The sequence below is a fragment of the Corylus avellana genome, chromosome 4 (genome assembly GCF_965113065.1).
Source record: "Corylus avellana chromosome 4, dhCorAvel1.hap1.2, whole genome shotgun sequence".
In the NCBI taxonomy this organism is placed as follows: Eukaryota; Viridiplantae; Streptophyta; class Magnoliopsida; order Fagales; family Betulaceae; genus Corylus; species Corylus avellana.
This window is the reverse complement of record NC_142493.1, coordinates 18417354-18429770: the sequence shown is the minus strand read 5'-3', so window position 1 is coordinate 18429770 and position 12417 is coordinate 18417354. Positions and strand designations below refer to the sequence as shown.

The following is a 12417-nucleotide window of genomic DNA, read 5'->3' as shown; positions in this document are numbered from 1 at the left end:
TCACATATTCTTCACAAATTACTACTTACTTGGCAATGTTGTCATAAACTTTCAATTTAAATAATGTCACTCAAATTAAGAAAAAAAAATATTAATGTTTATCCGATGACAAAAATACCGTTAATAAAATAAAATAAAAATATGAAGAAAAAAAAAGAAAAGAGAAAAGAAAAAAATAATAATGTCTGTACACCAGGGCTGAATCACCTTAATTTTTTTTTTTTTTTTTTTTTTTTTGTTTGCAGGTGTACGGGCATTCTGAGGACTCATAGTAGTCGGTCATGCCTTCTGCTGTAATTTTTTCTTTGTGTTGCCATAAAGTCAAAAGTACAAACACAGCTCAGCAACCAAACAGAGCATAAGGAAACCAATGCGAGTGGGAAGAACTTGGATTTCCAGTAAACCACCTTCAACTATTTCGTGGCCCACCTTCAACAATCAGTGCGCTTTTGCATTTTTCTACGATATTTACAACGCACTCTAACGCACGCATACCGGAGACCATGGCCACGGCAACAACCGACGACGAAGAATACGACCGACCCAAAGCGGTGAAGGAATTCGACGATTCCAAGATCGGCGTCAAAGGCCTTGTCGACTCCGGCATCACCACCATCCCTCGCTTCTTCGTCCACCCACCCGAGACTCTCTCCGACCTCAAATCCGGCTCTGCAGTCGGATCTGGACCCGATTTCATCCCAGCCATCGACCTCGCCGGGGTCGACTCGGATCATGGCCGCTCTGTTATCGTTGAGCAGATCAGACGCGCTTCCTCCACCGTAGGATTCTTCCAGATTGTCAACCACGGTGTTCCGCTGGGAGTTCTGGAGCGTGCGATGGCCTCCGTCAAGGGCTTCTACGAGCAGCCGACGGATATAAAGGCACGGTTGTATACTAGAGAGAGGGGAATCGGCGTTTCCTACTTTTCCAACCTCGACTTGTATCATTCCAAAGCCGCCAGTTGGAGGTACCCAAACAAAAAGATTAGATCGAGTTTTTATTTTTTATTTTTTAAGTTTTGAATATTATATATGTTTTTAATTTCATATTTTATTGTAATAGGGACACCCTCCTGGTAAGACTGGGGCCGAAGGTGGTGGATGAGGATGAAATCCCTGAGATATTCAGAAAGGAGGTGATTGAGTGGGACCAAGAGATCAAACAGCTGGGAGAGCTCTTGGCGGGGCTGCTTTGTGAGGGGCTGGGAGTGGAGGCTAATAGGTTGAAGGAGATGACATGTTTGGAAGGGAGAGTGATGGTGGGGAACTACTACCCGCACTGCCCACAGCCTGATCTAACGGTTGGGCTTGCGTATCATACAGATCCAGGGGTGTTGACGGTGGTGCAGCAGGATCATGTTGGTGGGTTGCAGGTTAAGTATGGTGGTGTTTACGTGGATGTTAAGCCTCTCCCTGGAGCTCTTGTTGTTAACATTGGGGATTTGCTTCAGGTACGTGCTCTCAAATATTGTGATAAACACATCATAAATTTTATCTTAAATATTCCACCTATGCCCCTTGATAATAGGGAATTTGAGTTGTCACTTGAGAAAGAGAAAGATTGTTGAAATATTAATTAAAGAGTTAAATTCACGTTCTTATCCGCTTAAATTTTTTTAATAAATAGTAATTTAATACTTTATTCCAAATTTAGAGTACTCCTTGTAGTTTTACCAAAATTATTTTTTGATTATTTTAGTGAGGCAATTTAACTAAAATGGCTTAAATGTTCACTTTTCAGCATCACTACTTTAACAAAAAAAGTAGTGAGGTGATCACCAAATTTAAAAATTACTGTTCACTCACCAAAACGACGTCGTTTTGATTTTTATTTTATATTGTAGTGGATCAATATAAAAAAAAAGCTTCAATAAGCTATTTCAGCCAAAAATATATTTCAAAATAACTAATTTTTAATAAGATATTTTAGGCTTTAACCCAACAAAACGTATTTAAGTCTCCAAAACAATTAATTTTTGGCCCAATTAGCAACCAGTTAAAAGCTTAATAAAAAGCCCACAAAAAACCGATTTAACCGACCAATTAACCGATTACCAATATGACCGATAATTTTCGGTAACATTTACAATATAAAATAAAAACCAAAACGACGTTGTTTTAGTTTCAATAATAAATATAAAATTATAAAAAATTAAAAATTAAAAAACTTATCGATCATATTGGTTTTTCGATAACAAATTATTAAGCGACCGATTACTGACCGATAAGCTTATCGGTATAAAATTTTTAACCAATTACCGACCTATAACTATCGGTTCGGTTAAATTTGGTAATCGGTCGATAATTGGTAACCAGTTAATCTGCCCACTCCTACTAACGTGGCATTCCGTTAAGTTTTATACGGAATTTTAACGTAAACACAATCTCCGTCTTTATCAAAATCACATGTATCTCCAGTGATCTAAATAATCCTAAAAGCATCTCCAACAGCATTATGTATTTTACCTAGTGCAAAAGTACAATTTTTTACTTTAACTATTGTTTTTCACTATACATTTTAACAGATTCTTTATTTCATTCTTTACTTGTTTTAAAATATTATTTCTCACTAATTTTTTTATATTATATTATTGCCAAAACTTAATTAAAGGGAAAAAGAAGCACATATATACAAATCATTCATAAAAACAAAAATAAATATATATGAGGAACATTCATCTTACATGCAGGTACTAATTCTTAAAATTAATAACATATAATTTTTTTCATCCAACTACAATTAATTTGTTTTCATTCGTGTGTTTCTATGCAATAATTTTTTTTGCATTAAATTTTTTCATCCAATTGCAATTGCTTTGTTTCCATTCGTGTGTTTCCATGAAATAATTTTTTTCTGCATTCAATTTTTTCATTCAACTGTGTGAAGAAATTTTATGTTTGAGAGAGAGACGTAGCAGATGTGAAGAGGTGTTGGGAAGAAATAAAAGATGTTGGGTGAAAAGAGTTGAAATAAAGAAATAATAAACAAAAGAAAAATAAATAATATTTTATTCATCTAGTATGATACAGTGAATAACTCCAAATTGCTATTTACTGTAGTAATGTAGATATTTTAGCTAATGACAAGCTACTCTATTATAGCTAAAAAAAAGAACAATAATAGCTAAATATAGCTAATATTGGTCTTTTATCTAAGCTGGTGGAAATGCTCAAAGGGGCAAAAAATAAAGTGCTGAAACTCTAAGGGAGAATTAGGTATTTAATCCTAAACAAATATAATTTCTCTCTCCATGTTGCTTTTCGTTTCTCTCTCTTTTTTTTTTTTCTTTTTCTTTCCCTTTTCTTTGCAGTCTCTCTCCCTTCTTTTTTGCTTTTCAAAAATATGATCGTTAGGATGTGACAAAATTTTCAAAAATATGACCGTTAAGATGAGACAAAATTTTTGAAAATATAACCGCTAGGATAAGACACAAATTCAAAAATATGACCGTTAGAAAAATTACAAATTTTTAAAAATATTACCGTTAGAATAAGACAAATATTCTTAAAATATACCATTAGAAAAATACAAACATTCAAAAATATAAAAGTTAAGAGAAAAAATAAACAAATCTTTGAAAAATAATATTTAAATAAAGTAGTGAAAGTAGATTATTAAAGTATGGAGGTTGTTGTTGGTGGTCTTAAAAAGTGAATTGCACTTTTAGTTATTTTAGTGAGTAAAATTTGGTGAGATTGTTGACTTGGATAAATTAATAGTCTACTCGTGATTGAGTTAGAGCATTTTAATTAAGTGATTCAAGTTATATATTTAGCTATTATTATGCTACTTTAATACCACAGATCCTCTAAAGTAAAGATGTTCTAAAAATTTGCTACTTTTAACAATTTTATTGTTCTTTTCTCTCTCCCTTCTTTCTCTCTCCCTACAGTAAAAAATAAATAATATTTAAATAAAATATAGAGTATAATAGATATAGAAAAAACAATAGTTAAAATAAAAATTTGTACTTTTTCCATAACTATTTTAACTACTATTGGCGGAGATACTTTTAGAAAATTTGAAAAAAATATGTTGCTAGTACCTAAAAAGTTGTACTAAACAAAAGTTGTGCTATTTGATAAAACACTTTAAAAATAATTCTTTGACTGTTTATCCTAAAAATGGCTAAGACGCTATTTTGAGTAAAGCTTTTAAATGACTTTATTTATTTATTTTTTCTTTTTTTTTTTTTGGGCTTTAAAATGTCTATTTCATAATCACAAAAATGCTTTAAGGCTTTCAAAAAGAAACTGAATGTTTTTTTTTTTTTTTTTTTTGATATGTTTACACAAGAAGGGAAGGGGAATTCGAATTAGAGATCTCCGCTTTATAAGGCGTGATCTCTAACCGATTGAGCTGCCTCTTGGAGACTGAACGAAAGTGTCTAGTTCGATGATGCTCTTATCACTGAACATTGAAAAAGAAAGATAGCCTTTATTTTTTTTAATTTTTATTTTTTTTACGCTTTTTTAAACACTATATTAGTATATTTACATACACAAACTTTAAATATTGAGTATGAAATGGATACTCTGATTTTTTTCGGAAATTGTAAGGAAGCTAAAGATTTTTTTATTTTTATTTTTTATCTAACTCATATCCAAAATGTTGAGGTGTTCAGATCATATCAAACGGAGAATACAAAAGTGCAGAGCACCGAGTGTTGGCGAACCCCAAGAATGAAGCACGATTGTCGATGACGCTTTTCTTCAACCCAGGGAATAGAGATTCGTTGTATGGACCGTTGCCGGAGATAATCTCAGCACAGAAACCTGCAATTTACCAGCACTTCTCGTTAATGGACTTCATGACCAGGTTTTTGGGAAAGGAGTTGGAGGGCAAATCTTTGGCAAATTACTATAAGCTGTGAAACACTAATGATTAATGGCCTGAAACAATGATTACCATATAGAGTACCTACACACGAAATTATATATACAAAAGAAAAGCAATTGCCCCATAGTAGTGGAAGACCTAAATTCATCGACATTACCTTGCCCTCATGGTGCCTTTTGCTAACATTGTGCATGCACTTGTGAGATTTGTGTTCCATATTGAGATAGTGTAAAAAATAATAATGGTTAATATATCTAAGTGGACGCTTGAAATAGTGTCATAATATGTATATTAATTTACTCTTGTTTAACTCTCTTGATGTTTGTCTCTCCAACAATTAGTATCAGAGCCTATGGTTTGGTTAGCTTCCGCTATTGCTAATATGAATGTCTTGGTTTGATGCGTTTGAGTAGTTTCTCTTGGAGTACGCGTGACACTCTTGTGTGTGAGGGAGTGTGGTCAATGTGGAAGAGACTCACAAGTGATGGGATAGTTATTGTGCATGCACCTATAAGGTTTGTGTCCCACATTAGCTTATGCTTTTGAGTTAGAAGTAGTATCCTAATATGTATACTAATTTACTCATGTTTAACTCTCTTGTATTTTGAATAATATATCAAATTTATCTCCTCTTTATTTTGAAGCAACTCGTTCTGAAACCCATCAATGATTTGAAATGGAGAGGAGTTGATTCCTCACTTTTGGAGAGAAAAAATTGTAATCTCACGTCTTTTAGACAATTTTATCCTTTTAAACTGAAGGACCAGCTCATGATCTTTCTCCGAAGTTGGCTATGCCTACGTTGTCAATCGGCCCTTGTTATTAATAAGAGAAAGAGTGTCCCAAGTATTTGATGCCACAGAATTTTTACAGTGGTATGAAGTTTTTACACAAGGTCTTTGTACTTACAAATTGGCAACGTAAATAGTTCTATTATGCACTCACAAGGGAATGCCTGCAGTTTAAGATTCGGATACGATGGAGAAATCCGTTGTCAAGCGAGAGTGGGTGAGTAGAAAATGTATTTATATTTTTTTATGCAAAATCTATAAATAAACCATTAATAAACTTAGTATTAGGATTGTAAATAAACAGAGCTGCTCGTGAACAAGCTTAAGCTCGATTCGAATTAGTTTGCCTTGGGATTGGTTCATTTATAAAACAAGCAGTAAAACATATTTACACACTTGTTTATTAAATAAGTTGAACACGCCAAAGCTTGGTTCATCTCGGATTAGGCTCGTGAACAAAGTTGTATAAGCTCGACTCAGCTTGATAGGCTTATAAAGGATGCCGGATCCGGTTGATATTAAAATTTAGGAAAATTTTAACATATTCTCCTCAAACTATTACCTAGTTGATAGAATTCCCCTAAAAAAAAAAAAAAAAAAAACTTTTGATTGAGATAATATCCTCTCGAACTACCAAAAAGTTATTAATGCTTTCCCAAAGACGAAAACTCTTAATAAAATAAAAATAATGCTAAAATGTCTTAAAAAAAAAAAAAAAAAAAAACAAAAACAGAAACTATTTCTCTTTTGAAAAAAAAAAAAAAAATGTAAAACCAAAGAGTGGTCGAACCACCCTTTGGTCCAAGGGGATGAGCCATCCCCTTGGCCAAATAGGGAATGGTTCAGCCACCCCTTTGGCCAATAGGAGGTGGTTCAACCACCCCGTAAGAAAAAATGATTTTCTCTATTTTAAATAAAATAATTGAAATGGAAATGAGCGGTTGGTGCAAATATGAAGGACAAAATTGCCCCAATGTTAATGTTTAGACAATTTTGCCCCTATTTAACACTAACACACTCCTCTCCATTTCAAGTGAAATGGAGGGGTACTATGTACTATTCCCTTTGGCCAGGGGAGTGGTTTAGCCTCCCCCGATATGGCCAAAGGGATGGTTTCACCACTTTCTTTCTCTGGCCATTTGAGGGTGACTCGATTATTTCAAATTAGCCAAAAAAGAAAAAATAAAATAAAATTGAGGGGTTGCCAAACTTCCGAATTACCATTAGAAATGGCTTCGCCACCTTCAGATATGACCAACGAGGTGGCGAACAATTTCCTAATCATTTAGGTGTGATTCGGCCATCCATGGCCATTTGCACAGCACGGTAAAACCCATGTAGAAACGGCATGGTGTACAACATTCTCATGACTCATAGTACTTGTGTAACTACAGTAGCCTGCAAAACCATTGTAGTACAGAGTATCCTATAAAATGACAGTAGCCCGCAATTTATACAAAACCATGGTGTTCAGCATTCTCAGGATTCATGGCACTCGGTCATACCTTCTGCTGTAATGTTTTCTTGTGCTGCCAGAAAGCCAAAGTTCAAACACAACTCAGCAACCAAACAGCGCATAAGGAAACCAATACGAGTGGGAAGAACTTGGATTTCCAGTAAACCACCTTCGACTATTTCTCTTAGTGAACAATTTAGTACTTCACTAACAATGACCAAATGTATTGCAATTTTGAATCAAGTTGGGAAGCATGTGCTTCCAATGGCAATGCTTTTAACTTCAATCAATCTTGCAATTAATCAGGTACTTGAACATGCATGTTTGTTTCAGTGTTTCCATGCCCAAACCAGTCGGCCATTTCGTCATCATCGGCAGATTCAGGGAAATGCCTCGTTCTTGGAACATGTGCAGACCTGAATTCATCATCTTCTGGCCTTGCCCTTATGCTGCCTTTGCTCCTCTCTTGCATCTCCAGCTTCCATCTTTCTCTCCTTTGTGCATTTTGAGACAAATCAGACTTACCCCCAGCAATGGGGAAATCTACAAATCCAGAATCTTCATCCCTTGATCTTGAGCGAGCATAATCATCACTATCCTCCACAAATCTCCACGTATTTGAATCTTTATATAGACTTTTTCTATTTTGTCCAACAGATGGCTTGTCATTAATATCAGTCACTTCACTCTTGTTATGGTAGCCTCCATTATCATGTCGAGGTTGAGCGGAGGTAACTGAAGTATTTGATGCTTTTGGTCGTCTGTAGTCGCATTTCAAGCACACCATGTTTTTTCTGAAGTTGATGTAGTTACACCTATACAAAGACAGATTGCTTACCGAATTCAAAACAGTTCAAAGGGCAAAGAGGAATTATTTCAAAGCATAGCATTGAGTTCAAAGTACAAAAAAAGAGATTGAATTAGGAAGAGAACTTACGAGTCACATTCCCACTCCCCTGGATTAAGTTGCCTCTTTGGAGGCTTCTCTTTGCATTGCAAACATCTTGTATTCTTTGCAAAATTTAAGAAATTGCATCTGTTAAAATTCAAGTCTCCATTAGAAACAGAACCGTAACTAGTACAAAGTTCAAATGATCTTAAAAGCAACATGTGACTAAAGCCATTACTTGTCACATATCCAATCCCCCTTCTTTAATGGAAGATGATTTTGATCCTCACATAGTTGTCTTAGTCTTTCTTCGAATAAACCATCACACCGCAAGAACTTGACATTTTTGGCAAAATTGAGGAAGTTGCACCTACAGGGGAAAAAAAAAACAGAAGGAAGGGTAACTCACTAATTAAAATATAGCAAGATTCAATATTTTAAATCACAAGGCCAGCAGTCAAATTACTTGGGACAAAGCCAGTCCCCTTGCTTCATTGGGACATTTAAATGGCCTTTTCCTGGTGGACTGGAATGGTCTTTTGCTGATGCAACCCTTTTCAAGGGCGTCGCCTTTGGGAGCTTGGAGTCAAGTTCCTTGGTGCTATACTCTACCATTTCTTTCAGCAGCCTTCTAACAGATTCTTTAACCAGTTTGTTTAATAATGACTTGTTCTCCAATGTACCAGTAATTGGATCAAGCGCATATGTTAACAAGATGCGCATGACATCCACAGTTCGCCCACCTTCTTCTTGACGTGCCTTCACATACGCCCTGTCACAGTCTCCCCTTAAATTGCAAGAGCTGCAAACCTACTAAAATTTCGATTCATATTAGATGTAATAAGTAGCTATTAATCAAAAAAGGTATCTTTCTCAGAGAAGCTTAAGTTGAATTAAAATATATTGAATAACTCAAAGATTTTAAATTTTAATTTATTTGAGTAAAAAAATATATATATATTTTATCAAATTAATCAACTTAGAGGTAAATACTGGGAAAAGCTGAAGACATACATTTCCCTCGTCAATACCAACATGTGCCCTCAATCGCTTTCCTGAGTTGACAACTTTCCTATCTATGCTTGGGCATCCAGATCGTGCAATGACATGGATATCTTTCCTTGACAAGAACCTGACAACACAGGCATTTAGAACACATTAGGATAGGAATCAGTAAATGAACATCCCATCTACAAAAAGGCAAGAAATAGGCTGTTCACTTCTAAATACTAGTGTTTTTTTTTCTTTGGCAACTTTTACTTTTACAGATGTTTCCAATATGGACAGAAGAAGACCATTAGCATGTGAGAGTCTAGAAAAGGGAAATTCAGCAGATATGAACTTTCCCTAAGGAGGTAAAATTTCAACTTAAATATTGTGCATACACAGAATTGTTCTCGAGTCTAGGTTCATATGATCTTGAATACATACTTCGCTATCTGATTTCCCAGATAGGACCCCTGTACATATCTTAAAATACTAGGAATAAGGCTTCAATAAATTTTAGTGTTTTTTTTTTTTTCCCTGTTATACACTTCATTCATCTACACCCTAGAGTAGAATGAAGTGTATATGAACGTATCATGGATCAAATTCAATATCCTTCATATAGAATGCCTTATTTTGAATTGTCACAAAGTACTATGATTGTAATTAATTCATTATGTCATTCTATAGGCCGAAAGTGACACCTTTCCCCTGAATTAGATCATATCTACATATTTTCTCAAGGTAATAGGTAGCACTCCACATATATGCCAATACGGTTACTGGGCTTTCCCTCATCAGTCATCAATTAAAAATATTGGTCTCAAGACACTCACTCTTATTGCTAGTAATGCAGACATTTCAAGCCTAAAACACCTCAGCAACCAAAAACATTTCATCCAACCTACGAAAACTGTGTCTAAGGCCCCTTTCTGACTACAATGAGTCCAAAAGGATGATGAATGCGATGAACTTTGGTGAGACCACATTAATTTCTAAAAGCAGTGAATCCTATGGCTTTCTTCAGTCCAGCAGGTCCTCACAAATTAAGATTAACAAATTATGAAGCTATTTGTTCATTACAAAACAATCAAGCACAAAGTTGCAAATTTGTAATAATTACTCTCTACATAGTAATACATAATCATAACCTATTCAATAAAAATACCCACAAAATGTGGTAGCAAAGCATAACTTAAATAACATGTATCTCATATAACTCCAAAATCAAACAGGTTGCATGCAGACTTGGCCCCGGATAAAAAACTAGTTCTCAATTCTGAAACCAAAACTTTTAACTCAGAAAATAAACCAAACCTAAAACCCCAACAAGCATAGGCAAATTAAATCCAAACGAAAACACAATTCACAAAGCATAAATTAATCAGATTCTCAAACTTTTGCCTTAAACCCTCATTACCTTATAAGATCATACCGATCCCGTGCGAAATTAAGGCACGCGGTCCGGATATGGTTCGATCCCTTGGCACCCAGTTCGCTATTTCTAAATGGGTATCCGTCGCCTTCGATGTAACCTCTCTTCAACAAGCATTCCATCAAGTCCACCCACTCGGGCCACGGGTGCGAAATCTGAACCGTCGTTCTCTCAGCCTCCGTGGGGCACCTCACATCGGAGGAATCAACGGTCTCAGATGCTGGTTGGGTTATTTTCTTTGTGGGTTGTGAATACTGGAGCTCTTCAACTTGGTTTACAATGAAATCTAGCTTGGATTTGGGGCCTGGGGTTTTGGTGGGAGTGTGAAAGAGTGAACTGGTTGAGAGAATTCTGGAGTCTCGGAAGCGGTTCCTGAGGAAGGAATGGAGGCGTCCATGACTGACTTGGAAGAGTTTGTGCATTGGAGTATTGGACTAAGATTGAGACTGGTTTTGGCGGGGAACTCACGGATGTAGGTCGCTAGTGTTTGTATAACATGGCAGGTGTACAGTAAGAAAGCATTACGCGTTATCTCTCGTCGTCTATTTCTCTTATAATTTCACTATGTACGAAACTTATTTCGTGGTCTCATATATGTAATTTATTTTTATATAAAAATAGACAAGATATATGCCAAATATAGAAATCAAACATTTTTTTAGAGCAAGTTTGTGATGGTGTTTAAAAAATAGAGCTTTTAAGTAAAAAAAAAAAAAAAGTTTTATAGGAAGCTTCATTTTTAAGCTTTTGACAATTTTTGGATCATTAAAAGCATTTTCAATTTTTTTTACCAAACAAGTATTTTTTTTCTTCAAACGAACTCTTTAAGTGTTAAACGCACTTTTAGACCCTTCAAACGCACACTCAAACAGGCCCATAGTGGATGGATGGATGTAAGTGGGGCCCGGGGGTTAAGACGTTGTTTTGATCGAGAGCGGCTCACATGTATCATTTGGGATGGCGTATACGGAGTGCGTTTTCAAAAAATTACAATTTAAAAATATAAAATAATTTACTTTTTCAAATCGCAGGCAAGTATGTGTGTTTTAGAAACGCACGAGTTAAAGGCTAACTACAATTTTAAAAGTTAAACTATGATTTTATTAAATATTTAATTGCTGAAGTTTTGAAATCTCAAACTCAAAAGAAAACTCAATCTCTAATTTCTCACCCCACGTTGTTTAGTCTCTCTTGGGATGCTGGCACTTCCCTTTTTTCTTTTTTTACCTTAAAGGGTGTGTGGAGGAGATTAATTGTGGCTATTTTATTTGGATGTAACCATAGTAGCACATACTTTTTGAGAGCCGCACAGGAGGCTCATAGACAATGTGAACTGTAGGTACTCCCTCAAGTTTGACTATGGTTCTTTTAAGTCCAACTAAGTCTTAACCTGATTCTACCCAACCTAGACATCAATGAGAATCAAAGTGATTTATATTAATAAGGCATGAAAATTCTTATTACGAGATTCAAGCACTTATGATACACCTTGATTTTATTCATTGGGTATGGGTCGCTAAAATGTTGATTAAATGACTAAATTTACCTCTTCCTATCAGCTTAAACCTTTTAAAATAACTGATTAAAGCTTTTGAAATAACTGTTAATTTAACGTAAGCTAAACAACTCATTTCAAGTGGGGTAACCAGAGAGAGACTTTGAGTCAGGAAAAGTGTAAAGCTGAAATGATGGAATAGAAGAAAAAGAAGAAAAGCAATGCTTCCAGGTTGAAATGATAAAATAGAAAGAAAAATGATAAAAAAGACAAAAAACAACAAAACGTGCTTAGATTTAAAAGTGAAAAGTGGGATATAGATTTAAAAGTTAACAATGACAGGAAAGAAAGGTGAAGTAAACTCTCTATTTTTAAGTGGATGGTGAAGCAGCCAAAGTATGACTAGGGATTTAAGCGGAGCCCATATGCTACCATACGCAACGCAACTTGTGAGAATGACAATCTCAATCACTCCAACTTGTGGGAACAAGCTTCCTAGCTATGGGGTCATAACATCATTGTCCG

The 12417-nt window shown here is 35.2% G+C and overlaps 2 protein-coding genes across 2 annotated transcripts; one reads left to right on the top strand and one right to left on the bottom strand.

Moving 5' to 3' along the window:
- Window positions 1–304: 304 nt before the first annotated feature.
- LOC132177857 (1-aminocyclopropane-1-carboxylate oxidase homolog 4) lies at window positions 305–5454 on the top strand. The gene is made up of 3 exons (XM_059590333.2): window positions 305–967; window positions 1063–1450; window positions 4625–5454. The coding sequence occupies exons 1-3, from the start codon at window positions 504–506 to the stop codon at window positions 4871–4873; spliced, it is 1101 nt and encodes a 366-aa protein (XP_059446316.2). The 5' UTR covers window positions 305–503; the 3' UTR covers window positions 4874–5454.
- A 1369-nt stretch (window positions 5455–6823) lies between these two features.
- On the bottom strand, window positions 6824–10901 carry LOC132178831 (uncharacterized). Its single transcript, XM_059591391.2, has 6 exons — window positions 10383–10901; window positions 8990–9107; window positions 8442–8785; window positions 8214–8345; window positions 8024–8122; window positions 6824–7901 (listed from the first exon to the last, which is right to left on the bottom strand). The coding sequence occupies exons 1-6, from the start codon at window positions 10817–10819 to the stop codon at window positions 7385–7387; spliced, it is 1647 nt and encodes a 548-aa protein (XP_059447374.2). The 5' UTR covers window positions 10820–10901; the 3' UTR covers window positions 6824–7384.
- Between the last annotated feature and the right edge of the window lie 1516 nt (window positions 10902–12417).

What these genes read in the sequence shown, in the direction of transcription:
- LOC132177857 (XM_059590333.2), top strand. Translation starts at nt 504, where the DNA reads ATGGCCACGGCAACAACCGACGACGAAGAATACGACCGACCCAAAGCG. An exon ending in TCCAAAGCCGCCAGTTGGAG is followed by an intron (nt 968 to 1,062) that starts GTACCCAAACAA and finishes TTATTGTAATAG; the next exon opens with GGACACCCTCCTGGTAAGAC. An exon ending in ACATTGGGGATTTGCTTCAG is followed by an intron (nt 1,451 to 4,624) that starts GTACGTGCTCTC and finishes TGAGGTGTTCAG; the next exon opens with ATCATATCAAACGGAGAATA.
- LOC132178831 (XM_059591391.2), bottom strand. Translation starts at nt 10,819, where the DNA reads ATGCACAAACTCTTCCAAGTCAGTCATGGACGCCTCCATTCCTTCCTC. An exon ending in GGGGATTGGATATGTGACAA is followed by an intron (nt 8,123 to 8,213) that starts GTAATGGCTTTA and finishes GAATTTTAACAG; the next exon opens with ATGCAATTTCTTAAATTTTG. An exon ending in GGGGAGTGGGAATGTGACTC is followed by an intron (nt 7,902 to 8,023) that starts GTAAGTTCTCTT and finishes GTCTTTGTATAG; the next exon opens with GTGTAACTACATCAACTTCA.